At 56.4% G+C, this 25140-nt stretch overlaps 3 protein-coding genes across 23 annotated transcripts in view; 1 reads left to right on the top strand and 2 right to left on the bottom strand.

The window, feature by feature from the left end:
• LOC118097417 (uncharacterized) overlaps nucleotides 1-8982 on the bottom strand; it is a 32952-nt gene extending 23970 nt beyond the window's left edge. For 15 of the 19 annotated variants that reach the window (XR_015947091.1, XR_015947100.1, XR_015947088.1 and 12 more), the window contains exon 1: nucleotides 8515-8680. Coding sequence is in view for 1 of the 19 variants with exons in the window: in XM_088658097.1 (XP_088514223.1) it covers nucleotides 8515-8667 (153 nt within the window). In the remaining 18 variants the exon portion in view is untranslated. Of the gene's footprint in view, nucleotides 1-8514; nucleotides 8681-8759 lie in introns of those variants that run through there. The other 4 variants (XR_015947102.1, XR_015947095.1, XR_015947094.1 and 1 more) reach the window with 4 other exon arrangements.
• HIC1 (HIC ZBTB transcriptional repressor 1) lies at nucleotides 8977-16145 on the top strand. Its single transcript, XM_060283102.2, has 2 exons — nucleotides 8977-9179; nucleotides 11080-16145. The coding sequence occupies exons 1-2, from the start codon at nucleotides 9128-9130 to the stop codon at nucleotides 13209-13211; spliced, it is 2184 nt and encodes a 727-aa protein (XP_060139085.2). The 5' UTR covers nucleotides 8977-9127; the 3' UTR covers nucleotides 13212-16145.
• A 1067-nt stretch (nucleotides 16146-17212) lies between these two features.
• The window catches only part of SMG6 (SMG6 nonsense mediated mRNA decay factor), a 92685-nt gene continuing 84757 nt past the window's right edge, over nucleotides 17213-25140 (bottom strand). For all 3 annotated transcript variants that reach the window (XM_088658096.1, XM_088658094.1, XM_088658095.1), the window contains 4 exons: nucleotides 23790-23943; nucleotides 20484-20695; nucleotides 19290-19371; nucleotides 17213-18519 (listed from right to left, as the gene is read on the bottom strand). In XM_088658096.1, coding sequence (XP_088514222.1) covers nucleotides 18389-18519; nucleotides 19290-19371; nucleotides 20484-20695; nucleotides 23790-23943 — 579 coding nt within the window. In that variant the 3' untranslated portion in view covers nucleotides 17213-18388. The remainder of the gene's footprint in view (nucleotides 18520-19289; nucleotides 19372-20483; nucleotides 20696-23789; nucleotides 23944-25140) is intronic.

Genomic DNA, 25140 nt, shown 5'->3' with positions numbered 1-25140 from the left:
CTAAGTTTTTATTTTGGTATGAGCTTTCGTGTGCATGCACACTTCTTCAGATACACTGAAATAGAAGTCCCCAGACGCTTATATGTAGAGAAAGGGTGGGGAGGGGTATCACTCAGAAGGGTAGTGGAAATGGGTGATTGACTGACGACTGTAAACAACTGCGAATGGTCTTGCATGAAAAAGCAAGGGGTGAGATGGCTGAAGATCGCTTTATCATGTATAATCACATTTATTATTAACATAAAATTAAGATCACACATTCATTTCATACCCTGTGCAAAGCTTTTCAGCCGGTTTGCCCCTTACTGGGGGCCCAGGAAAAAAAAAACCATCCCTGGGACTTGAGCCCGCCCTTGTTGGCCTGGGAGCGCCTTCCTTTTAATGAAGGGGGCATCGGGTCAGAACAAAACGTTGTTGAAGAGCTCTCCGTTGCAAGAAGATGAAGAGGAGGAGGGTGGCGGTTGAACTTGTGGAAGGCTCAGTGAGAAAGGGAAATGCAAGAATCTGAGATCTGTCCTCAAAACCTCACAGGCATCAGAGCCCCGCTGGGTCAGGCCAAAAGGCCCTTGAGGCAAACTTCCTGTTTCTCACCAGACGCCACAACAGGAAGTCCAGCAAGCAGGACACGGCAAGGCCTCCTCACGTCACCCGTCCCTAGAAAGTGCAAAGCCCGCTTTTAATGCCTTCAAGCGGCAGTGAATTCCATAAGTTGGCTATGCAATGGGGAAAGGAAGGCATCCTTTGGCCTGTCACAAGAAAAAGAAACCCTTCCACTGTTTCACAACAACATTATAGCACTGGCTGGCTGTCGGGCAGATAAATTCGGCTACCGTCTGTGTGGCAGTCTGCTGAAGATGCAGTCTCTCTAATGGGGTCTCTTTAACGGAGGCCAGATTTGCCCAAAATTGAGGAGGAGGGCTATTAGTCCAGAGGTGGGGGGGGCTCTTTCATCTTGAAGACTGCCTTCCCTTCTAGGTCCCCTCCCAGGGGACACGTATGTCAGTGGTAGGCAGGACAACCAAGGCACATTTCATTATTTAAAAAATGCATTATCATGTTTTACTTTAAATAAAGAAAGAAGATTCAAGAAAGAAGATTCCACCTAAACATTAGGAAGAACTTCCTGACAGTAAGAGCTGTTCGGCAGTGGGATTTGCTGCCAAGGAGTGTGGCGGAGTCTCCTTCTCTGGAGGTCTTTAAGCAGAGGCTTGACAGGCATATGTCAAGAATGCTTTGATGGTGTTTCCTGCTTGGCAGGGGGTTGGACTGGATGGCCCTTGTGGTCTCTTCCAACTCTATGATTCTATGAAATAATCTTGACAACGCATCAACAATAAACATAATACACAAACAAGCGGGTGTCACAACTGGAACGTAAGTAAACAGCTTTGAGGTTGTCTGTTGGTTTTTTACAATCAGAAGATGCCAAGCGCCTTGCTCTGTGAGGCCATATCAGTGAGGCCAAGAGTCTTGCCATCTGGGCGGCCCACGACCTCCAGACACACTGCCCAGGCTTGTGCCTCGGAGAGCCCACTCCGGTGCTGCTAATGCAGCAGTTTGACCCCTGGGGGTGCACTCTGTTGTCTCTCGAGACAGATGGATGCCATCAAGGTGCATAAATGTTAAAGAATAATAAGTAAACATTCATTAAGTGTCCCGGAGCAAATTTTACCTCCATACAGCAGGCAGGTTTCTACCCACACTCACCCACCCACCCACCTCTCTCCATGCTCCTTCCAGAGAAGGAAAGAGGCAGGATCAGAGTCCAAGGAGGAGAGTGGCCTGGGGAGAGTTCCGAGGGCCAGAGAGAGAGGCCTCTGGAGGGCCGCATTTGGGCTCTGCCCTGGAGGCTCCCTGACTCAGTGGGTGGGCGCCAAGGAGACCAGGTCTGGGTTTTCTATATAGGTACCAGTGTGCATGCAAGTGGGTGGCAGAAGCCCCTAGAGGCAGGGTTCGAAATTAGCAGGGTGCCAGGCACATTTTGAGCCTAAAGATTTTACATTTGCAAGCAGCTCAAAGAGTCTGGGTGCCAGATTTTTGCACCTGGCTGACACTCAAGGATTCCTGAAATGTATGTGCTTTGAAGCCTCAAAGTATATGTCAAAGATAGACAATATGTTAAGGAATTTAGCAATAAAGAGTAGAGTGTTTTGAAAACTGAAGTATGGTACCAATATTTTTTATTGTCAACACCAAATTAAACATGTATTAACAGTTTCTGCTAAAAAAATGTGATATTAACAATGTGCTACTTACGTGAATTGCATATTAATTCATGCTTATCAAAAGTAATAAATAAAAAGTGTTGCTGACTCCTCCAGTGGCAACTAGACATTCTGTTTTGGCGCCCATAACCCAGCTCTCAGGAGCCATTTCACTCCTAGCTTTTCTATCCCAGTTTCTAACACTTCCTGGAGAGGGTTACCGGGGGGGGGGGGGGCTGCTAAGAGGCAGGGGGGCTGGAGGTGTTGGTGACTATCAGACTTTGAAAAGTTGGACCGATTTCATCTGCTGTGTTGAATTAATGAAACTAAATAGTTCTCATTGGCTTTTGAATAAACGTTCAATTAATTGTTACCGTTCTGATTTTTACTGCGTCCCGGTCTTTCCTCAGTGGTACTATTCTGAATAATTCTTTTAAGAAGGTTGGGAGCCCTGGGGATGAAAAACTTAGGCAACCAAGCGGGGGGGGGGGTGGCCCATCAAAAGGTTTGGGAACCACTGATTCTCAAAGGACATGCAGGCTGCAGTCTCTGAACCAGGGGAGCAGAAGTTCTTGTGCCCGGATCCTGCTTGTGGGTTTCCCAAAAGAGACACCCCTTCTTTCCCCCTAAGAAGCAGCCCTGCAGTTCTTTCTCCCTTGGTCCAGACCCCACTCCCCCCAGCAGCCATTTCCACAACAGGAGAAAATGCCAGCCTGACCTTAGCCCTGGGCCAAAGCCACCCTCCCAGCCTCATTTCTGGCACTTATGGGCAGGCAGGCAGCCAACAAGGCCTTATCCAGCCTTGTTCCCGACCAGGAAACTATGAGGGAAGTGTGGGGAGTTGTTTAGCGTGGATGTGTGTTAGGAAGGATTCAGCAGGAAAAGGGTCATGGGGTGAGGATTTTTCAGCCTGAGGGCCACAGTGGCTCGCTGGCAACTTTCTGGGAGCCACTTGGCAGCAGTGGGTTGGGCCAAAGGGAAAAGAGGGCGGAGCCACAGGTGTGATTTTGTACTTTTGGATACAAAAACTGTGCTCTCGCGCATAAAACTCTCCACCTTCCATTCAGGCAAGCGAGCAAGAGGCAGAATCAAAACTGGAGCATTGGGAGGGACCCCCAAAAGCCATCCAAAATCTGCAATGTAGGGCCAATCAGGGGCTAGGGAAAGAGGGTGTGGCCTGGGGCAAGGCCCAAGGGCTTGATGGGAAGCCCGGGGGGGGGCACATTTCTCCTCTGGGTCTGAGGTTTGCTCTCCCTCCTAGATAAAAGTTTTATAAATATATTTTCTCTGATAATAATTGAACTTTGGGGTTGTGTGGCTGACAGGGGATTTTAAATGGATCTGAGAAACTGCCTGATTATACAGTCCAGAATCACACCGCCATGTGATGGTCTTAGTTGTCTCTGAAAGGGGGATGAGGCACATTCGTGATGGAGAGTTCTGTCAAGGACTATTAGACCCACGGCTAAATCTAGCTGATGAGAATTGCAACGGCTTGAAGAAAGCTGCCATATAGGAAGATAGGAGGGTCAGTGCTTCCCTCATATCTTGGCATTTTAAGGTGCAAGCTTCTGAGTCACACAGGGCCCTGTCTTTCTCTTTTGAGGATTCATCCTGAAGCAAGAGTCCTGTGTGACTCCAAAGCTTGCATCCGACAATCTTATTTCTTTATTTCTTTATATACAGCTTGATTGTCGACAACCTTGAAGTGGTTTACGTTTAGGCACTCCAGAGGAGACATTTCTGCCTTCCAAGATGAAGCCAAGTGACCTGAGCTATTATGGGTTGCAGGGAGCCCAAAAGCCCATTTGGAAACGGGTAGACCCTCTTCCTTAAACTGAGGCAGCAGTCAACAATGGGCATTTGGAAAGACAGAAATGAGAGTAGGGAAGGCAAGCTAAGGTTCATAAAGAACCATCTGTATTTTTGCTTGTCTGCAGAAGTCTGCAAGCTGGAGCCACCACTGGGGAGGCCATGCTCCTTTTCTGGGGTCATGGGATGGGATGAAGATGTTGGGGCTTTCCCTTCTGTCCCCAAGAGACAGGCAGGTGCCCAGACCTACCAGTAAGTCTCCAAGCTCCTCTTGGCTTCTCCTGCTATTGCAGAAATGCCCGTGTCTGCCTGATGGTGATTTAGACCAGCATTTCCCAAAAAGGACAGTAGCACCTCCTGGGGGAGCAGTGAGATATTGTGTGTGTGTGTGTGTGTTTGCGCGCGCTAAGAGGCAAAAGGGACACCGGAGATGACAATCAGACTTTGGTGGTGTCGCTGCATCAGGTTCATCAATTTTGTAGCATTGATTAAACAAAATTTAACTGGATTTTGAATAAACGTGCAATTGATTGTTACTGTTTAGTATTTCATTATGTTAGCCTGGACACACCGTTTCTCCAGACGCACCTCTGAAAGCCCACCGAAGGCACCAGAGAACCCCGAATTAAAATAAGCCGGACCCCCCACTAAAAGTGGGTGGGGGCGCCGAGGAGGGTAGTGAAACGGGTTTAGCAGTTTTTATAACGGAAGCAGGGCCACGAGGAGTGATTCCCCAACTCAGCTCTACTCAGAGTAAAGCCACTGCAATCATTAGACCTAAGTTATGCGTGCCAGTTAATACGTCTACTCCGAGTAGGACTAGCCCCCCCCCCTTGCAGGCTCTGTTTCTGTTCCTTCCTGCCTCCTTTCGTTGTGGGTACGTGATTGCTGCTTTTGCTTTCGAGAGGCTGTGTCACACACCTCAGACTTTCATATTCGCTAAGCTTCTTATTTGCAAATCTTCCGGGCAGGGAACTGGCGGGGAAGGCGAGCGGAGCCCTTTCAAAGCGGGATAAAAGCGAACTTCGTCTCCCCTCGTCCCGGGGCGGGGCAGCTGAGCTCCCCCAGGGCAGACAAGTTACCTCGCTTTCCGGGTTTCTTCCCTTCTCTGGGAAGGGGGGAAGTGTCCGCGGGCCGGGTCGTGTGGCCCCCCTGGGCGCCTTTCGGCAAAAGGAGCGGGCGCCAGAGCAAAGCGTTCGATCCCACGGAAATAATCAATTAATAATATTATTCATTGGAAATATTCTGAAGTCGCGAAGAGGCTGACAAGGTAGTTTAAAAACAAAACAAACAAACAAACAAAAAACAAAACAAATACAGTACGACCTAGATTCCTGTTGGTATTATTAATAGCAACAGCAACGGTTATTATAAAAACTAAATTAAATTAGCAATTAATAAAATAGTAATAATAGCAATAATAATTATAAATTGGGGTGTGGGGATTTGCACATGCTATTCCTGAAATGCAATTGTTATTCTCGCTCAAAAACCGGGATAAATCCACGGTAACGACCTCGAAATTCGCCTCGCAAATCGGCAAACACGCCAGTCTTTGAAAGCCCCGGAGGAGATGAAGTCTGGGCGTGCGCCCTTGGGGGGGGCGTATTTTCAAAAGTTGAGTGGGGGGAATCTCCTGAACAGCGATGGAAAGGAGAGGCGTCCGTCCGCCTGGGCTTGCGACGCAAGAGAGGCGAAAATGAAACCAGCCTCAGGCGCCCATCCCCGGGGCGGCGGGCCTGCGATCTCCAAACGCCTAAAAAAGGGCCTCTTCTCCCTCTCCAAAGTTGGGCGCGCCTGGGTGGCTTCCAGCAGAATCCACCGTTCCCTCCCCAAAATCCCCTTTCATAAGTTTTTGTTGCGGTTGTAAATTCAATTGTGTTGTTTTGTTTTAAGTTGAGAAGTTTTTGTTATTAATTCATTAACGCGTTTCTTGTCGTTTTCAAGCCTTTGAAAAGGCGGAGAAAAACCGTCTCGCTCCTCCAGCCAAGGAGGCAAACGTTCCTATTCGGTTTAAATCCTTTTTTGGAAGAATAGGCGCAATAAAAAAAATTGCCTTATATTCCTCGGGTCCATTTTCGCTCCTTAACCTAAATCTCCCGCGGCTGAGCTTAACCCTCAATTTAACCCGGGAAAAGCAGAGCCGGAGAATCTCTTTCGATCAAGCGTTTTATAAATCTTCGAAATAAATGAAAGCAGCAAATAGTTTCACCCGTCCAACCGTTTGTCAATCGGCGACGGGGGGCGGGTTCGCCTGCAGGGAATATTAGTAGAGGCGAGCTCCCCCCCCCCCCAAAAAAACCAGTCTCCAAGTCCTACCCGTGTTCAGAGAGTGGAGGGATTTGGTATTTAGAGCGCTGCTCATGTGGGTTTTTATGCCGTGGTCGTCTGAACACGGACTCCTGTATAATATTTGTATTCCCCGCCGGCGTAGAGAAATGCACTGAGGTTTTGAAGGCGCGGGGAATAAAACACGGATCTTACCATCTTTTTCTCTCTTACACGCACGCTTCTGGGTCTGGGTCTCGTGTGGACGATGCCTCCCCCTGCTCTCCCGGTTCAAAATCATATCGCGCCTGAACTCCGCTGTTAAGCCGCTTTGGGATGTGACCCCTCTCTACTTGAAAAGCGCCCCCCAAATAATGAAGAAATGCGAGAAATGCCTTTCAGGGCCCAGAGCTGGATTTCACATAATTTGTGAAGTGGGTCTGATGGCCTTGAGCGGGTCAGAATGGAATAAAATGGAAGACATGGAGGAGAGGGGAGACGGAAGGAGGTCCCTGGCGATAAGATTCTGTATTACAGTACTTTATTGTGACTTGTAAAAGGAAATTAATTTTGTTTATTTACATATTGCATTTAAATCCCACCTTTTTTCTCCAAAGAGCTCAAGGTGGTTCTCTCTCTTCCCCCCCCATTTAATCTACCCAACAACCCTGCGAGGTAGGTTGGGCGGAGAGTGACTGACTGGCCCCCGGTCACCTGGCGAAGTGAGGGATTTGAACTCTGGTCTCTCCCAGGTCCTTGTCCGACACTCTAACCACTAGGCAACACTGGGTCACTGGAAATGGAGGGGGCGGGAAAGGAGCGGGGTGGTGAGCGCTGGAAGCAGCTAAGGAGAAAACAGGACTCTGGTCCCAGTCTCGTTTCGAAATCGCATCGTCCAAAAACAAGGTAAGCTCTCTCTCTCTCTCTCTCTCTCTCTCCCTCTCTCTCTCTCTCTCCCTCTCTCTCTCTCTCTCTCTCTCTCTCTCTCTCTCTCTCTCTCTCTCTCTCTCTGTCACACACACACACACACACACGGATAAACATCACTTTCTCTTTCACACACTTTCCTTGGCCGGTTCCTGCCCCCGGCTGAGGACCACAGTCGTCGCTTTGATAGCAACGGGGGTTCGGGTTGGTTTTGGCTGCAGGAGAAGACCCGACGCGGCGGAGGCTCTTTCCCAAATTTGAGAGAGGTTGCAAAGAAATAACCCGAGGCAGCAGGAAGGGAGACCCATTGTCCGTGCAAAACTCCCGGTTTCTGCGGCTTCCCAAGTCCTCACACCCCCCAAGCCACTGAAAACAGGCGAGAAGATCACCCGAAGGGCCCTGCAGTGCAGACTGGGCCGAATATCTTCACAGCGCCCAATTCGATGCCCCAAAGGGGAAGCCCCCGAGCAGGACCTGGACGACTGATTGTGTGACTTCTGAGTGGGGAACTGGGTAGAATCCTGCTTACATGCTCAGTTCAGAGCGACTGGGGATTTGGGTGTTGTGTTTTAAAAGAATGAAAACTGGACATTGGTGGAGGGGGTGGGGCTACCATAAGCCCTGATGGATCAGGCCAAGGGGGGGGGTGGCATCGAGCCCAGTACCCAGTTCTCACAGTGGCCAACCAGAAGCCCCCAAAGCGAAGCCCCCAAGCAGTACCTGAGCGCAACAGCAACGCTCTCGGTATAAAAAACATATATCTATAACGAAAGAGACGCTATATATTCAGATAGGGGGTGTTACTGGAGCAGATCAGGATCCCAACTCCCCCGCTGCGAACTTCCCGTTTGGACCCCTCGCCACCGGCCCTTCAAAGCGGTCCCAGGCCTCCAAAAAAGCGCCCGACGGGACCTTAGCGACGGAGACCCCCGGAGCCGCGCGCCTGAATGAAGCGGAGTGCCGCTTTGTGGTTCCCGCTGCGACCGCCAGGTGTCGCCAGCCCAGCAGGCTCCTTCAGCACCCGCCGAGAGGAATTGGGTCCGTGTGTGCGCGCGTGTGTTGGGCAGCGCGGGATTCCTGGAGCAGGAGAGAGGGGGCTGTGGCCCGGGGGCAGGGGGCAGGAGAGCGGCTGGGGAGCGAAGCGCGAGGAAGGGCTATTATTTACCCCTAGGATCCCCCCAAATCGCCATATCCCGCGGAGACATGCGGGCTGTGTGGGTGGGGGTGGAAGAGGAGAAGCAGAAGTGGGGCAGGGGAGGCGGAAGGAGGCGCTGGCGCTGGTCCCGAAACCCACAGCACCCACCTCTTGGACGAGAAGCGCTCCCGGGGCCGGACGGGGAAGCGGTGCTCGCCAAGGGCCAACCAAAGACGGAGCTCCCTCGACAGCGGCAGCGACGCTCCCTCTTCTCCTTCCCCTCAGGGTAGCCGGAGCCAGGACACCCCCGGCAGCGCGCATCGGCGAGGGACCCGCCCCGGCCTGAAGGTCCTCCCTCCCATCCCATCCCATCCCATCCCACGGGGGGGGGGGGGCGCTGCTTCTCCTCCTACCTGGGGCGATTCCTGCGGGAGCCCCGTCGGCGCGGCGGCTCCTCCTCCTCCTTCTCTGCCCCATCCGTCCCGCCCGCCCCGTCCTGCTCCGCTTGCTTCTCTCTGGCCCAGAGGAGGAGGAGGAGGAAGCCGCGGCGGCTCCTTGAACACGCCCGAGTTCAGCTCGGGGTCAGGCGGAGTTCGCGGCCCGGCCTTTACCTTTTCTGCCACCGCCGCTGCGCTCCCGGCACATGGGGGCTCAAGCGCAGCAGCAGCAGCAGCAGCAGCAGCAAGAGCGAGCAGCGGCAGCCAAGAGGTCTGAGGCGCCGGTGAGGGGCGGGCGCCGCCGCCGCCGCTACCGCCACGGCAGTAGCGCAGCCCGCTAAGCCATGCGCGTCCACACGGACCTCGCCTGCCTGGCTGACTCGACGGGGCTCCCGGGTAAGACGGCGCGGCGGGTAAGATTGCGCGCCCCTTCCGAAGAGACCCAACGAAAATACTTCACTGCCCCGTCCCCGTCCCCGTGAAAAGAAACCCCCTTTCTTTCCGCCCCTTCCCCCAGTCCCAGGCGCGGCGCTTTTTCGCGCGCCCGATCCTCCGCTTGAGCTGCGCTGCGGCTCTCCCTGTTCGCCCCGCCAAGCTTAGCCTGCCCTGCCCGACATGTCAACCCGAAGCGGGAGGCACAACCGAAGGCGGCTTTCCTTCGGAATAACTTGGAAAGCAGAGGCTGGTTTTTGCCCCGCGTCCCGGGACGCCTTGGAAGTTTTTTTCGGGGGGCTCTTAGGGCCTTCCTCGGTCCTCTACTGAACCCCAAGTCCTCTCCCGAGCTCGCTCTTAGCTCTGCAGTCGGTCCTGGGGCGGAAGATCTCCCTTCGGTCGGCCGAGCGGCCTGCCCTCCTGTCTCCTCCGAGGCCAGCGGCTTTGGAAGCACTTTTCCCGGCTGCGGAGCGGGCACCGTCGGGCTGTCAACTCTGCAGCCCGGAGAGCGTGGCGGGCAAGGCGGGCGGCTCCTTCTTCTCGCCTTGTCAAAAGTGATCTTTCAATTTTCTCCTTCTCCTTCCGCCACTCTCCTTCACATTTTGGAATTTGTTTTTGTTTTTAAACTTTCCCGAAATGCATTTTTGACATTTCCGTGGCCTTCACGAGATCGCACATATCTCCACATAATGTGCCTCCCCCTTTTTTTGGCAGGGACCTATGACTAACAAACCCCACAGTTTAGGCATGGCTCGCCCTACCCTCAGCTCCGCTTATGCACCCTGCACCTCACCCCCGGGGCGGAGGAGCTGACCCTCCTAACGGGCTGGTGAGGAGTTGGAAGAGGCAGACCAGGCCTCGCCCTGTTTGCGGCTAGAAGGGAGCGCAGGGCCGCTTTCGCTTCGGCCTGGGCGCTCCCTGCAGATGGTGCCTCGGATCCCAGCTCCAAACTGGAGCAAGAGGAAGTTTCCTGGGCCCAGAAGGCTCCCCCAAGCCTCTCAGTTTTCTTCTGCCGGCCCGCTAGCTGGGTGCAAGCGGTGCCTTCTGCTCCCCGGGCCCGGACGGACCCCCGCGAGGCGCGCTTGGAGAGACGGTTGGAAGAAGGGCAGGGACCTTGCAGGGCTTACTCGGAAGCCGGTCCCGCTGAATGAAACGGGGCTGACTCTCTAGTAACGAGGCTCGCTTAGGATCGCAGCCTTTAAGGCTCACGGTTAGAAAGCCCGCAGAGAAAAGGAAAGGGTGGGAGCTGCGTTTTGATGCTTGGGGCAGCCGCCCCTTGGGGACCTCCGGAGGGCAGAATACCGGGGCTCGCTGTGCTCTCTGGGGTCTGCCGAGGCGGCATCCAGGAAGCAAGCCTTCTGAAAGCCGGCTCGTGGCCAGAGGGAGACGAGTGGAAACGGAGAGGCCGGCGGCTGCATCAGTGCTTTTGGCCGGTTGGCTCCGCAGGGTGGTTGCGCTGGGCGAGGGGAGAGACGTGGATGAGCTCTGCAGGCGCTGCCCCCTCCAGGTGTGAACGTTTAGCCCTGCCCCCCTCCCCACCCGGAGGGGGGCGTGGGATGCGATCGGCAACGGCGGAGATACCGGGGGGCTGAACATCCCCCCTTTCCTCCGCCGCCTCCTCCTTCCTTGAGAGGGAAACCCCTCTATAAGGGCAGACTGGTGGGGAAGGCGTCCAGAGTGCCCTTCGAGGAGCCGGGGGCCGAGGCAGAGTCACACACCCTGCCATCGCCTGCGCGCGGGGTCCGAGGGGGCGTCCGCGCCGTCGTGGGACAGGAGAGGGTAGCGGTGCGGGCAGGCTGGGCCCCCCGTGCTGACGCTGCCCGCCGGGCTCTCTTTCTTTCTTTCCGTGCGTGTCTTTCTGCAGGAGAGCGCGGCGCAGCGATGCTGGACGCCTCGTCGGAGTCGGCAGGCCACTCCCGGCAGCTGCTGCTGCAGCTCAACGCGCAGCGCACCAAGGGCTTCCTGTGCGACGTGATCCTGGTGGTGCAGAACGCGCTCTTCCGCGCGCACAAGAACGTGCTGGCGGCCAGCAGCGCCTACCTCAAGGCCCTGGTGGTCCACGACAACCTCATCAACCTGGACCAGGAGATGGTCAGCCCGGGCGTCTTCCGCGCAGTCCTCGACTTCATCTACACGGGCCGCCTGGGCGACTCTGACGGCGTCGGCGGCGGAGAGGGAGAGCCCAGCCTGGGCGCCGTGTTGGCCGCCGCTAGCTACCTGCAGATCCCAGACTTGGTGGCCTTGTGCAAGAAGAAGCTCAAGCGTTCGGGCAAGTACTGCCAGCTCCGCGGCGGCTACTCGCCCTTTGGCAAGCTGGCGCGCGGCCTGCGCGCCGCTACGCCCGTCATCCAGAGCTGCTACGCGCCCCCGGGGCTGCCGCCGCGCCCCGCAGAGCCGCTCAGCACCCACTGCGGGGAGCTCTACGCCGCAGCCTCCGCGCACCCTCATGGGGCCGGTCTATGCCCCCCGGAGCGCCTCTGCTCCCCACTCTGCGGCCTCGACCTCTCCAAAAAGAGCCCCAACGGGCCCTCGCCGCAGCTGCCCGCCCCGCCGCCGCCGCCGCCGGAGAGCCGTCTGCGCGCCACCATGGAGGGTCGCGAGAACGCCAGGCCCGAGAGCCCCGCCTTGCTGCCCAACCACTCGGCCTTCGGCGAGGCGGCCCCTTCGCAGCTGCAGGCGCCCTTCCACCACCTCCTGCACCACCACCGCGGAGGCAGCCCCGGGTCGGAGCCGTCGGGGCGCGCCGGCGAGGTGGCGCCGCCGGAGTTCTTCTACCGCTGGATGAAGCACGAGCCGCTGGTGGGCGGCTACGTGGAGGACGACGACGAGGACGACGACGAGGGCGGGGGCGATTGCCGGGGAGGGCGGCGGGACAAGGAGGGCGAGCTGGACCACAAGCCCGAGTCGCCCTCCTCGCAGGAGCAGCCGCCGCGGCGCTATCCGAGCTTGGAAAGCGGCGGTGGAGGCGAGCCCGACGGGGAGGACCTGGAGAACGACAAGAGCACGAGCGAGGAGACGGGCTGCAGCAGCGGAGGGCCTTCCCCGGCCGGCGGCAGCCTGGAGCGCTACCTGGGCTACGAGCCGGAGAGCTTCGGCGGCGACAACCTGTACGTGTGCATCCCGTGCGGGAAGGGCTTCCCGTCGTCGGAGCAGCTGAACGCGCACGTCGAGGCGCACAACGAGGAAGAGGAGCTGTACCGCAAGGAGGCTGCCGAGGCAGCTGCTGCCGCCGGGCACGGTTCTCCCTTTCTGGACAAACCTCTCCCGCCGTCGTCGCTGCCGCAGCAGCAGCAGGGGCCTCCGCCACCGCCGGTGCCGTCGGGGGCGTGCGACCTGCTGCGCCCTTACCGCTGCTCGTCCTGCGACAAGGCCTACAAGGACCCGGCCACGCTGCGGCAGCACGAGAAGACGCACTGGCTGACGCGGCCCTACCCCTGCTCCATCTGCGGCAAGAAGTTCACGCAGCGCGGCACCATGACCCGCCACATGCGGAGCCACTTGGGCCTCAAGCCTTTCGCGTGCGAGGCGTGCGGGATGCGCTTTACGCGCCAGTACCGCCTGACGGAGCACATGCGCATCCACTCCGGAGAGAAGCCCTACGAGTGCCAGGTGTGCGGGGGCAAGTTCGCCCAGCAGAGGAACTTGCTCAGCCACATGAAGATGCACGCGGCGGCGGCGGCAGCGGCGGCAGCGGCGGCGGCGGCGGGCCCCGACGGCAAGCTCAAGCTGGACTTCCCCGAGGGCGTGCTGGCCATGGCGCGCCTGGCGCAGCAGCAGCAGCACGACAAGGAGCTGCTCAGCCACACGTCGCACTTCCTGGCTGCCGCCGCCGACCCCAAGGCCGCCATGGAGGGCCTCTACCTCGGGCTCAGCCCCGACAAGGCGGCCGAGGTGCTCGCCCAGGGAGCCGCGGCTGCTGCAGCTGCCGCCGCCGCCGCTGCCCACCTGCACAACGACCACCACGCCCGGACCATAGAGCGCTTCTCACCCCCCTGACGACCCCCGCACCACCCCCTCCACGCTCTCCATCCACGGACCGGGGCTTGTTGGGGAGGGGAGGGGGCTCCCCCAAGTTGTTTGGGGGTGTGTGAGAGTGCCTTTGTGTTCTGCCCAGGAGAGGGGGTGAGCCTTGCCCCCACTGCGGGGGAGAAGGACAGCTTCCTCACCCAAAGTGACCTGCCGCAGCCACCCCAAGGGAACAGGCCAGCCCCCTCTTATTGGTGATGAGGGAGGGGACGTCATGGAGTCGTCGTCCTCTCCCCCCAACCTCTCGTGAAGCCAAAGCTCACCCCACTCTCTCTTCTCTATTTCTGTTCTCTGCCAAGCTGTGGAGCTGCCGCCCCCACGCCCCCCAAACGGAATTGTGAATTTGTCCCTACCTCAGATACAAATCCCCCCCCCGTAGCCGTAGAGTTGGAAGGAAGGACCCAAAGACTCACCGAGTCCAACCTCATTGCTGGTTTTTTCTTTTTGTTTTTGGTGGGGAGGGGGAGAAGAGTCTCCCCCTCCAAGTGGCCTCTGTCACCTGTCAGCTGATCTCGCCATTGGGCAAAAGGAACATGTTCCTGCTGGGGCCTGACAGCCTCTGCAAGTCTCAGTGCTCTACCAGAAAGGAGCCCCCCAGGGGTGGAAAACTAGTGCAGCAGGGGAAAAAGTGCGCCTGATAAACTTTCTCCTAGTTTTCTAGGTGCAGGGAGATTATAATTTGACACGCTAGTTTTTCTTTTTTGGGGGGGTGGCTTATAAATGTTTCCCCGGCCCTTAAATTTGAAGTGGTGCAATTCAGAATGATATCCCAGCTTTTTTTGGAAACATGGGAGAGCTCTCTCCTCAAGGAGAGAAGGGAATCTTGCCCGCCCAAACTGCAAAAGATCTCTAGTTGTCAGACTTGTAGGGATCTGCTCAGGAAAGGCGCCTTGGTGCAATTCTCAGGAATTGGGACATACGGTTTTTTGGTTTTTTTTTGCAAACCCTAAAGCTCTTAAAAGCTTTAACAACAAAGTGACAATCAGTGATGCTTCCCCCACGCCTTAAAGCCCCCCCCTCCCTTGAGTGCCCAGGGTTTTGAGTTGGGAGGAAAAGAAGCAGGCTAATAAATTGTAAAGTATATCCAGAGAGCACCTTGAGGACTCCCCCCCCCCCCCCCCGCCTTGCTTGGGAGGTGAGGCCTGTGTGTCATGGGCCTGATCCCACCAACTCCATTCCTTCTCCCTTCAGGAATCAAACCTAGATGCTGCCCTCCAGAAATGGCCAGGAGGTTGTCCTTTCCCTGTGGGGCAGTCCCACATTTCTACCTGTCTCAATTAGGGGAGGCCCCAGAGGCGTCCTCTGAGCAGGCCTGGACTTTAGCAAAGCGGGTAGCAGCTCTGTTGGGTCTACAGGAACAGCTGAAGAGCCTTGTGGCCCCCAGAAACCTTTGTGGACTCTGGTTCCCAGTGCTCAGTGGGGTATCAGTGGCCAGAGAAAGGAGGGTGAGAGGGAGGGCGACTGTCCACAGAATGCACAGAGTACCATGTCGGTGGTCTCTGTTTATGCTGCGTACATTTCAGCTGCCCAGAGACAGTGTCCTTTTCGCATCTTATAGACATGTGTCCCTCTATAACCAGATATCTTGACGCACTGAATTGTCACCCTATGCCTTCAAACCACCACACCTGTTGATTTCCTGCCTGTCACAATGGGCAGGGCGGGGATAGGACAACAGGTGTGGAAGCCTTAAATCTTGAAAGCGTGAGAATCCCTCTTGGCATGGGACCCAACCCCTTCGGGTTTAAGGTTTACACAGAGCTCCGCAATGTGCCTTCCTGCAGAACTAGGGAGAGAGAAACTCCTGGCTCTGCAGATGTCGCTAGACTCCCAACCCCCCTAATCCCTTTCCAGGCTGGCTGCTGCGCAGTGACTTTGGGAAGGTGGTGAAGCTCCCAAGTGCAGCCAAGAGTCCAAGCGTCCGGAAGTCTTTTTCACAAATCCTGTGTGGTGGCTGTGGGGGCAGAGCAAGGTGCAGGATGTCCTGAAGTTCCCTGCATCCCTTTTGGCAACAGGTGACTGGATGCCCTGGGCCTCACCTGAGCAAGCACTTAACTCTCCCCTCAACCTCTTTTGCAATGTGAATCGGAGAGGGGGCCCTCGCTCCCCTTCTCCCCCTACTAAAGACTCCACACAGCTGTGACCAAGGGGCCGTGATGGGGTGTGTGTGTGTGTTCCTTCTTACCACAAAGGGTCCCTCTCCCTTTGAACCAGCTCCACCCCAGTCTTCCAACCCCAAGTCCCGTCTTCCACTGTCTCACTTGGAGCCAAAGATTATTTTGGGGTATTTGTGTGTGTGGTTTGGGGGATGCCCTCCTCCTCTCTCCCCCAAGGACTGTTTGACAAAGACAAAACACTCCCTAGATTGTCAGCTCTGTTGACGGCGGGATGGGCATCCCCACGGCAGCCCCTTCCATCTTTGGGGTGCAGGAGGGCAAGCCAAGCTTGGACCAGTGGACGTATTGCCAGACTCTCTTTGCACTTATGGGGAGAGGGTGGGGTGGGGGTTGTGGGGCAAGATGTGCCCTTTGCCTTCAGGCCCTGCCAGAACAGCTGCCCCCCCTCTCTTCCCCTCCAACTCTTTTTTAACCAAAGGTCAAGTTAAGATGTGAATCTTCCTTTTACCTCTTTTTGCACACACAACCTCCCAGCTGCCCCCCCCCAAGCGTGGGGCTGGGCCTTCTTTGTCTGAGCCAGCTGCCCCCCAACCCACCCAAGCCCTGGGAGGACACAGCACACACCCCCCCAACACAAAGTATTCAAAAGGGGGGCAGCCTGCTGTGCCCACCGTAGCATTTTGTACATGGGATGTGCCTTACCCCCTTTCGTTTTATACCAGAAATAAATAAATAAAAAAACCATTGAAAAAAAAAAACCTCAACAGCAATAAAAGTTTTCTTTTGACACCACAAGGCTGCTTCTGATTCCTCGGGGAGGGGGGGGGAGTCTGGGGTGTGGGCTTGATTGAGGTGTTGCAGGCTGGACTTTTGAGAGACTCAAATCTGCTCCCCTACCTGAAAGAGCTCCTTAGGTGGCCCTTGACAAGCCGGTCATGGTCCGCCTTGCAGGGGTGTGGTGATGGCCAGTGAATCCTCGCACCACTTGGGGAGGGGTAAAAGCAGCAATAGTGGAGAGAGCAACTGGGGGTGGCTTGCGGCTGGAGGCAGGGAAGTGGAAGCCTCCAAACAAGATTTAGTGTCTGTGCTGAAGAGAACCAGTTTAAAACAGGCCTTCTTACTAGGTGCCTGACCCATCCAACATCATGAACATGGAACCATCAGAAGGGCCTGCTGGATCAGGCCAAAGGGGACCCAACACAAGAGTCCTCCCCTCCATGAATTTGTCTCATCTTCTTTGGAGTTGTTATCATACCATTTATTGGCCTCCTGTTTTGTTTTGCTTTGAACGTGAAACGACTGTGGAAAACGAGTGTTAAACTGGCTCAGTAAAATCTTGCCCCACCCAAATATGATCCATGGCTGGGTCAGGATGAGACCAACTGAGCTGTGGGTGCCCCCCCCCCATGTCATTGGACTTCAGCTGCCCTGAGCCTTGGTGGTCAGCCGTCGGGGACATGGGAGCTGAAAGGCCAGCAACCGCGGGAGGGCGCCATGTTGGAGACTCTGGCCGTAGACCTCTGCTCCCCCCCCCCCAGATTCCTCAAAACCTGACCTCCAGCCTCCAGCAATGGTCCCAGCCAAATTCTAGCCCCACTGAATTCAGCAGCACTTACTTCTGGGTATGTAGTGAGATTCCTGCATTGCAGGGGGTTGGTCTAGATGGGGGTCCCTTCCAACACCACAATTCTATGACATAAACCATTACGGACATAATGGCGTCCTGAAAAGAGACGGGCCGTTTAGCTACCACTCTGCTCGAATCAAGTGTCCTCTCCATCCCATCTGAGGCTGATTGTTCCCCAGACCGCCTTCTCCCCCTGACCCCACAAAACCAGCCAGCACAGAACAGCGTTTCCCTACTAAAAATTTATTAAGAAAACAAAAGGAACATTTTTTTATACTTTGTCTGTCACAAGCCCTCCATCAAACCCCGGCAGGCCAAAAAGCAGAACAAAAGGGGTGGGGGAAGAGACACACCCGCCCTTCCCCATCGCCATGGGGCTGACGATCTTGAGTGCAGCAGACCCCAAAGGTGGAGGCAGGAGAGGCAATTCCCCCTCTCCAGACCAAGAAAGGCAGAATTGTGACCCCAAACCATCTGGTGTGGCCCCCTCCGGAAGCAAAGGGTTTTTATCTAAAAAGCGTCCTTTGAACGCAGGACAAGTCCATTTCCATGGCTGGCTCTTTGGGTTTTCTGTTTTTGTTCCCAATCGTGGGCTCCCCCCTTCCCCGCCTGCCATCGACCCAAAGGGCCTGGGGATGGGCAACGATGCAACTGACCGGGGCCAGTTAAGGCTCCCCCCCATTTCAATACAGGCTCCCGAGCGAGGGGACAATTCTTCTTTTTCATGGCAGCTGTTCTCTGTGTGAGCTCCAACTGCCCTCAAAGCTCCTTCATGGGGGCACCCGCTTGCCTCTTCTCTCCACCCCCCAGCCCTGACTCTGCACTCCCCAAACCCAACGCCCAGGCCCCCCCCTGCAACCTACACCACTGGACCAGGAGTGTGTGTGTGTGTGTGTGTGTCTGGGGATGATGAGAATGGAAATCTGGGATGCAGGTTGGCAAAAGGGAAGGATGAGGGTCCGGGAGGGGGCTGGAAGAGGACAAAGAGGATGTCAATGTGGGGGGCGGCAGGGAGGGGATCGGGGCTCACACACTTCCACACAAAGTACCCCTCACCTTGCCCCACCTGGCCAAGGAAAAGGCGTATGGGGGTGCCCACTTGAGACCTCTCTGGCTGTCCTATCCTCCCCCCTCGGCAGGGGAACACGACACGCCCCTATCCCCCCCACCCTCGCTGGCCTGTGCGGACACAACACTTCCCTCTCTCTCACACCCACAGCACGGCCATTCCGGGCGGGTTGGAGACACGTTTATTGTTCATTGGTGGGTGTCAGCCGGGAACGGCGGTGGGGGCGGCAGTGGCTTGGCGCAAGGGCCCCCCCTCCGCCTCAAGGCTGCCCCCTGCTGGTGGCACAGAGCGGCACAGCTTCCTGGGGACGGCGCCCCCCTGCACGCTGCCCGGCTCAGCCCTCCTGCGCCCATCGCAGGAAGGTGGGGATGTCCCGGACGGGGACGTTGCGGGTCAGGGCCTTCACCCGCAGGTTGCGGTCGTCCGTCAGCAGCACCACCTCCCGCAGCAGCCGGATCGGGTCGTCTGCAGTGGGCGAGAGGAGGCGGGAGTCAGAGTGGCTCAGATCCCCTTGGAGGAGGGCGGGGGCCTGCGTGCGTCCATAACAATAACCATCCCCTTGCTGCGCTCAGGGCCAGGCGACTGTTACAAACCAGAGGCTGTCACGTTTGTCAGGCCCCATCCGCCATAATCCCCTGATCGCCTGGACTGCACCCCAGGCGAGGCATAAACACGCCGGGAACGCCTCCCTCCGTCAAGATGACAAGTTAAGCTGAGGAGGATTTGGCCCAAGGAAGATGGAAACCGGGGCCTTGGCGGGGTGGGGGGGGGGAGATGGTGAGTTGCCTGTGTGCCTCTCTGCCAGGAGAGCTGGTCGGGGGGGGGGGATGAAGGAGGAGGAGAGGCCCCCAGGCGATGCAGGAGGGCAGGGCAGGAGGTGGCCCGGCACTTTCTGGAGGGCCAGAGGAAGAGGTGTTCCCTGCCGTGGCTTTCATACTCTCAAAGGTACTCCAGGTGAGACGGCCGTTTTTGGCTTTATGTTCCAAAAGAAGCTTTCTTTGTGTTGGGAGACAGAGTGGATATTTGCCCCTCCTTGCTTGGGACCGAAATGGTCCTTACAATCCTAAGGACGTTTACTAGGGAGTAAGGCCCCCCCCCCGAAAATACAGGAGGCCTTACTGCAGAGTAAACATGGAGAGTGTTGGGGACGACTGCAAGGAGGGTCTCCTTCCTGGCACGGCAGACCCCCCCCCCGCTCGCCCAGGAGGGGCATCTTAGTGCCCCTCAAAACATACCTTTGTTGGCCGGCATGAAGTCCTTGGCCTTGTCGTTGCAGTAGTGGAGGCAGCAGGACAGGATCAGGTCGTCGTTGTTTCCCTGAGGAGGAAGGAGCAGCAGCAGCAGCGGGAGAGGAGTGAGTCCAGGAAAAGGAACAGCTCCGCTTGCCCCCTCTCTCAGCCCCAGGGTGTGTTTTATAAAGAAAGACGGCCTATTTGCATCCTCTTGCTGTTAAGGGGGCAGGGGTGTGTTTTGTGTGTGTGTGTGTATGTCTATATTCCTGCACTGCAGGGGGTTGGACTAGATGACCCGTGGGGGTCCCTTCCAACTCTACAATTCAATGGGATGAATCTGATGGATGGCATAAGGTATTCATGCTCATGTTTCTATCTGTGTTCTAAGAAGTTGCTTGGAGATCTTTGGCTAATGAGAGACCAACAAGTCTAAATATTGATACTTAAGAAAATAATAATAATAATAATAATAATAATAATAATAATAATAATAATAATATTAATAATAATAGGGTTGCATCCAATTAAGTTCTACTCAGTGCACGGCCATTGAAATTAATGGATCCAAGTTAGGCATGTTCTTTCATTTCAGTGGGTCTATAGCAGGCATCCCCAAACTGCGGCCCTCCAGATGTTTTGGCCTGCAACTCCCATGATCCCTAGCTAACAGGACCAGTGGTCGGGGGAGATGGGAACTGTAGTCCAAAACATCTGGAGGGCCAAAGTTTGGGGGTGCCTGGTCTACAGTGAGCAGGCCAAATGTTGGATACACTGAGAGAGCACTCTGTCAGAAGGAAACGACCCTTGTAGGGTGCCAGCCCTGGGGCAGAGGTCACAAGCAGCCACTGTCGCCAGGCAGAGACCCCTTGGGAAAACCCCAAGCCAGGAATATGAAGGTGATGCCCACCCCTGGCATGTAGGCATGCCGCAGGTAGACTGTCCTTGGAAGTGGAGGATCCCATTGAGCCATTGCAGCTCAAGGCAGCTGATAAGGACCCCAAACCCTTTGGAAAAGCGAAGGCTGCTTGGGGCCTTCCCAGGCAGAGATGGAGCTGATGTCCTCTGGGGTCGCGACCCAGAGCCTTCTGCACACCAAGCAGCTGCCCTGCCAAGCCCCTCAAAGGCTGCAAAGCTTGAACCCTGGACCTCCCTGTTCCCCCCCTCCCTGCAAGAGCCGAGCCCCCTCCCCGCTGGCACCTGCTGCCTGGAGATGTCCTCGCTGCGGAAGGAGATGGACTCCAGCTCGTTGCCGCGGCTGGTGAGGGCTCGCATGTAGCTGTCCCGCTTCTCAAAGCGCGCCTCCAGGAACTCCACTGCCTTGCGGGCCCGCTCCTGCAGCAGCCGTGCGTAGCCCCCGCCACGGTGCTCCGACTCGGGGCCCTTGGCCAGCCCGTCCAGCTCGTTGATGACTGGCAGGGAAGAAGGAAGGATGGATGAGAGAGAGAAGAATGGGAGGGGAGCCTGGGGGATTGTGCCGATGGCGATTTTGAGCCTCCCAGGAATCGGGAGAGATTGCCTCTGGGCCTGGGGGCTCCATAAGAAGCAGTCTCCTTGGCCAACCAAGTCCAGCCTCCTGTTCTCACAGGGATGGGAAGCCCACATGCAGGACCCAAACGCAACAGCGGCACCCTCCCCTCCTGCCCTTCCCAGCATCCGGCACGTTGCCTGGCTGTGGGGCAGAGCACAGCCACCCTGGCTAGGAGCCATTGGCCGCCTGCTCCTGCTCCATATATCTGACCCCCCCCCCTCTGTTAAAGCCTTCCAAGCTGGCATTGGTGGTTTGATTCCTGGGTGGGACATTTCTTCCCCCACCCCAGGCCTTGGGAAACCCCTGCGCCTGAGGCTGGCCGTTTCCTCTGGGCTTGGGGGATGCAGCCAAGGCAGCTCCTCTCTCTGCCTCAGAGGGAGCCATGCAGAAGGTGCCGGAGGTCCCTGGGAACGGCTTTTTCTTTCTTTGTAGCAGGCAGGGGGACAAATATGTCTGGGAGCCCCAGGAGAGCCTGATGGCACCCCAAGCAGACATAAGCGAGGCCACAAGCACCAGGGAAGTCCCGGTGCCAACGTGGAACCTAGAGTGAAGTAGCTCCATGCTGTCTGCACTGACTGGCAGCAGCGTTCTAGCCTTTCCAGCAGCGTCTCTCCCCACCCTACCTGGAGATGCCACTGAGACCTTCTGCATGCAAACAGGTGGCCTAACCCTGAGCTACGTGGAACCCCCTTCAGTCCAGCTCTTATGGTTCTGAATAAAGGGGCTGATTTTAAACAGGAGCATAGGAGTCAGACATTGGGCCCACCTGGCTTTGTGCTGCCTGCACTGGCTGGCAGCAGCTCTCCAGGGTTTCGAGAGAGGGGCTTTTCCCAGCTCCCTTGGCAGATGGATGGCACTGAGAGACTGCGTGTGAGGCCTTATGCGGCGCCCTATATCGACTGCAATTCCTGCCCTGCAGGGGGCTGGGCTAGATGAGCCTTGGGGGTCCCTTCCACTCTTCTACGGGGCTATGGCCCTTCCCGTGTTGGTGGGCACCTCTTCCCAGGCACCCAGCCCCACCGGCTCCCTGAGATGGTTAATCCGGCTGCTCTTTTGGGCTTTCCTTGCCAAGAGCTGAGATCAAGTGGGAAATATGCATTCCTCAGAGAGGCTGGGGGGTTGGATGTGCGGAGGGAGAGACAGAGGGGGAATGTGGGGTGAGGCCTCTCCCCGTCCCTCTGAGCCCCCCTGGCTTTTCCAACGCTGGTGGCACTATTGGCCATTCCTGGGACATCCGGCCTGGGACAGTGCCCCCCCCCTCAATCCCATCCCACCTCCCCCCACCCCCGTTGCTTTGCTCTGGGGAGGATGGCCTGGGAGGGGGAGAGAAGAGCCCAGCGCAGGGAACATCAAACAGGAGGAGAGCGGCTGGTACTCTGGGCCGAAATCCGCCACTCGCAGCCGCTTCCAAGCAAAACAGCCTTCAAAGAGGAAGCTTGTTTGCGCTCCCGCCTGCCCAAGCTGCTTGGCTGCTTCTCACCACGCAGGTCGGGTTCAAGGAGCCGGGCGCCTTAACCCCTTCCCGGCTCCATAACAAGTGCCTGCTGGATCAGGCCAGTGGCTCATCTAGTCCAGCCTCCTGCTCTCATGGGGGGGGGAGGAGAGGCAGATTCCTCCCTGGTTATTGGGGGGAGTAACTCTGGAGGAGCCGTGAGGGCAAGTCTGGGGCTTCAGTCTGCGAGCCAGAGTAGTATCTTGGTTAGAGCGTCAGCCTAACCTACCTCGCAGGGTTGTGGTGGGGATTACAAGAGGAGGAGGAGAACCGTTCACACACCACAGTGAGCTCCTTGGAGGAAAAGGCGGGATATAAATGGCAAACGTTCTTCTTCTCCCAGGTCTTTGGCTGACTGAACAGCCTATGGCCTTTAAAATTGTGTGTTTGTGTGCTTGGGTGGTGTTATTGCTTGTTGTTTTGCCATGCATTTTTGTGTTTTTATACCGTCAACTGCCCTGTGATCCTTGGACGAAGGGTGGCATATAAATTTAATTTAAATATAAAGAAGTACAAATACAAATATCCTCAGGTGGGGTTCCCAGGGGAGTTGGGCTGCTGTCTGAGCTGGAGCAGCAGAACCTCGCTTTACCCCCAGGAGCACAAGGGGTGGAGAGGGGGGTGGGAGGGAGGGCGAGGCTGCACTGACTGGCAGCAGTGGCTTTGGGGGATTTCAATCTCTCCCTTCTGCCTGCAAGGAGGATGCCCTCCCTCCCCCCCAAGCTGCTTCAGTCCTTCCGTGAGGGAGAGGGACGCGAGTGCCCAGCGCCTCCACCCTCCTGCTGGCCCGGCCAGACCACCCAGCAGCAGCAGCCGCCGCCTGTTATCTGCCAGGGCCGAGTGTTTACCAATAACAGGAACCAGCTTTGCTGAGTCGCCGGACTGCAGCTTTATAAGGAGAAAAGGGAGAGCCAGGGCCAGGCAGCTGGGACAAGCGCCTTGGCTCAAGACCTCTCCGCCCCCGCCCCGGTACAGAAGTGCTGGCTGCCCTCACGGGTCAGACCCCCACCTTCCTCACCCCAGAGGGCCTCTGTGAAGGCCACGTGCAGGATGCCAGGGCCACGGGACCTCATCCCCCTGCCTGCTTCTGCCTCCCCGCGCCTCGGAGGTAGACTGCCCCTGAGTGGGGAGGCTCCACTGATGCCTGCTGCTTTGCCTGGAGCCCTGGGAGGCGGCAGCTCAAAACAAGGGCAGTCCATTGGGAGCCTCTCCTGAAATGGATGAGGGGCAGGCTCCTCTGGCAAGGAGTTCCAGCGGCGACTGAAGAAGAGGCCATATGTCTCTGGGGGAACAGGCACAGGAGGCCCCCATGCCCCCACTGCCTTAGTTGGACTGAGGGGATATAAATGAAAGGGGGGTTGCTCAGCAAGCCCTTTTTGTGGGCCAGGTGATGTTTGCAGGGACGTGGCTGCTCCCCGCTTGGAGACAGCGCACCGGGTCCACCTTTGCACCTGTGAACGCACACACACAAGCCCACACTCACCAATCAGGGGCACCACGAGGATGAACTGCCGGCAGTCTAGGAGCTTGACCAGGCTGCCCAGGTGGTCAATGAAGCCGTTGGTGTCCGGCACCAGGAAGACGGGGCGGATCTCCAGCTCCATCTGCCGCACTTGGGCCTGGTCCTTCAGCACCGCCTAGCACAAAAAAATAATAATCCCGCCTTTGAGCCGAGGGGGGGGGGGATTCTCCCAGCATGCACCAGGGGGTCCCCCCCTCCCCACAATTCTGCACAGCCTGAAGCGTGATGGAAACCAAGCCGCTTGGGGCTGAATCCTTTCCCTCCCACGCTAGACCTGCCTGGGCCTTTCAGATCTGCCTCAGAGATGTCAATGTAGGATTGTAAAGGACCCCAGGGGTCATCTAGTCCAACCCCTCTGCAGTGCAGGAATCACAACTAAGCTCGCCCCAGGACCATCGCCTCAAGCTCTCAGGTGAGTGAGGGTTAGGGTTAGGGGCCTTTTCAGTGGAGCCCCCTCCCAGAAGAGACATTTGTTGTGTGTGTGGGTTAAAGGTAAAGGTAAAGGGACCCCTGACCATTAGGTCCAGTCGTGACCGACTCTGGGGTTGCGCGCTCATCTCGCATTATTGGCCGAGGGAGCCGGCGTATAGCTTCCAGGTCATGTGGCCAGCATGACAAAGCCGCTTCTGGCAAACCAGAGCAGCACACGGAAACGCCGCTTACCTTCCCGCTGTAGCGGTTCCTACTTATCTACTTGCATTTTGACGTGCTTTCGAACTGCTAGGTTGGCAGGAGCTGGGACCAAGCAACAGGAGCTCACCCCGTCACAGGGATTCGAACTGCCGACCTTCTGATGAGCAAGCCCTAGGCTCAGTGGTTTAACCCACAGCGCCACCTGGGTCCCTTGTGTGTGGGTTGCCATTGGTTAAAAACATTTATGCTTTGGCAGGTTTTTCATACCGGCTTCTCTGCTTGAGGGGGCTCTTTTCAGTTTTGTCATTGTGGTTTATTCTGTCTATTAGTCATTAGTCTATTGGTCTCCATCCCCATCGTTCTGCCTGGACGCTGAGGTCCAGTTCCAAGGGCCTTCTGGCGGTTCCCTCACTGCGAGAAGCAAAGCTACAGGGAACCAGGCGGAGGGCCTTTTCGGTAGTGGCGCCCTCCCTGTGGAATGTCCTCCCATCGGATCTCAAGGAAATAAAAAACTATCTGACTTTTAGAAGATATCTGAAGGCAGCCCTGTTTAGGGAAGATTTTAATGTCTGATGTTTTATTGTATTTTTAATATTTTGTTGGAAGCCGCCCAGAATGGGTGGGGAAACCCAGCTAGATGGATGGGGTATAAATATATTATTATTATTATTATTATTAT

The sequence above is a fragment of the Zootoca vivipara genome, chromosome 14 (genome assembly GCF_965207765.1).
Source record: "Zootoca vivipara chromosome 14, rZooViv2.hap1.1, whole genome shotgun sequence".
Taxonomy (NCBI): Eukaryota; Metazoa; Chordata; class Lepidosauria; order Squamata; family Lacertidae; genus Zootoca; species Zootoca vivipara.
Note: the sequence above shows the minus strand (reverse complement) of the source record. Positions and strands in the feature narration are given on the sequence as shown.

Bases quoted from the DNA above. Each gene is read 5' to 3' on its own strand.
- HIC1 (XM_060283102.2), top strand. From the start codon at position 9,128: ATGCGCGTCCACACGGACCTCGCCTGCCTGGCTGACTCGACGGGGCTC. The intron at 9,180-11,079 runs GTAAGACGGCGC...GTCTTTCTGCAG, and splicing joins TGACTCGACGGGGCTCCCGG to GAGAGCGCGGCGCAGCGATG.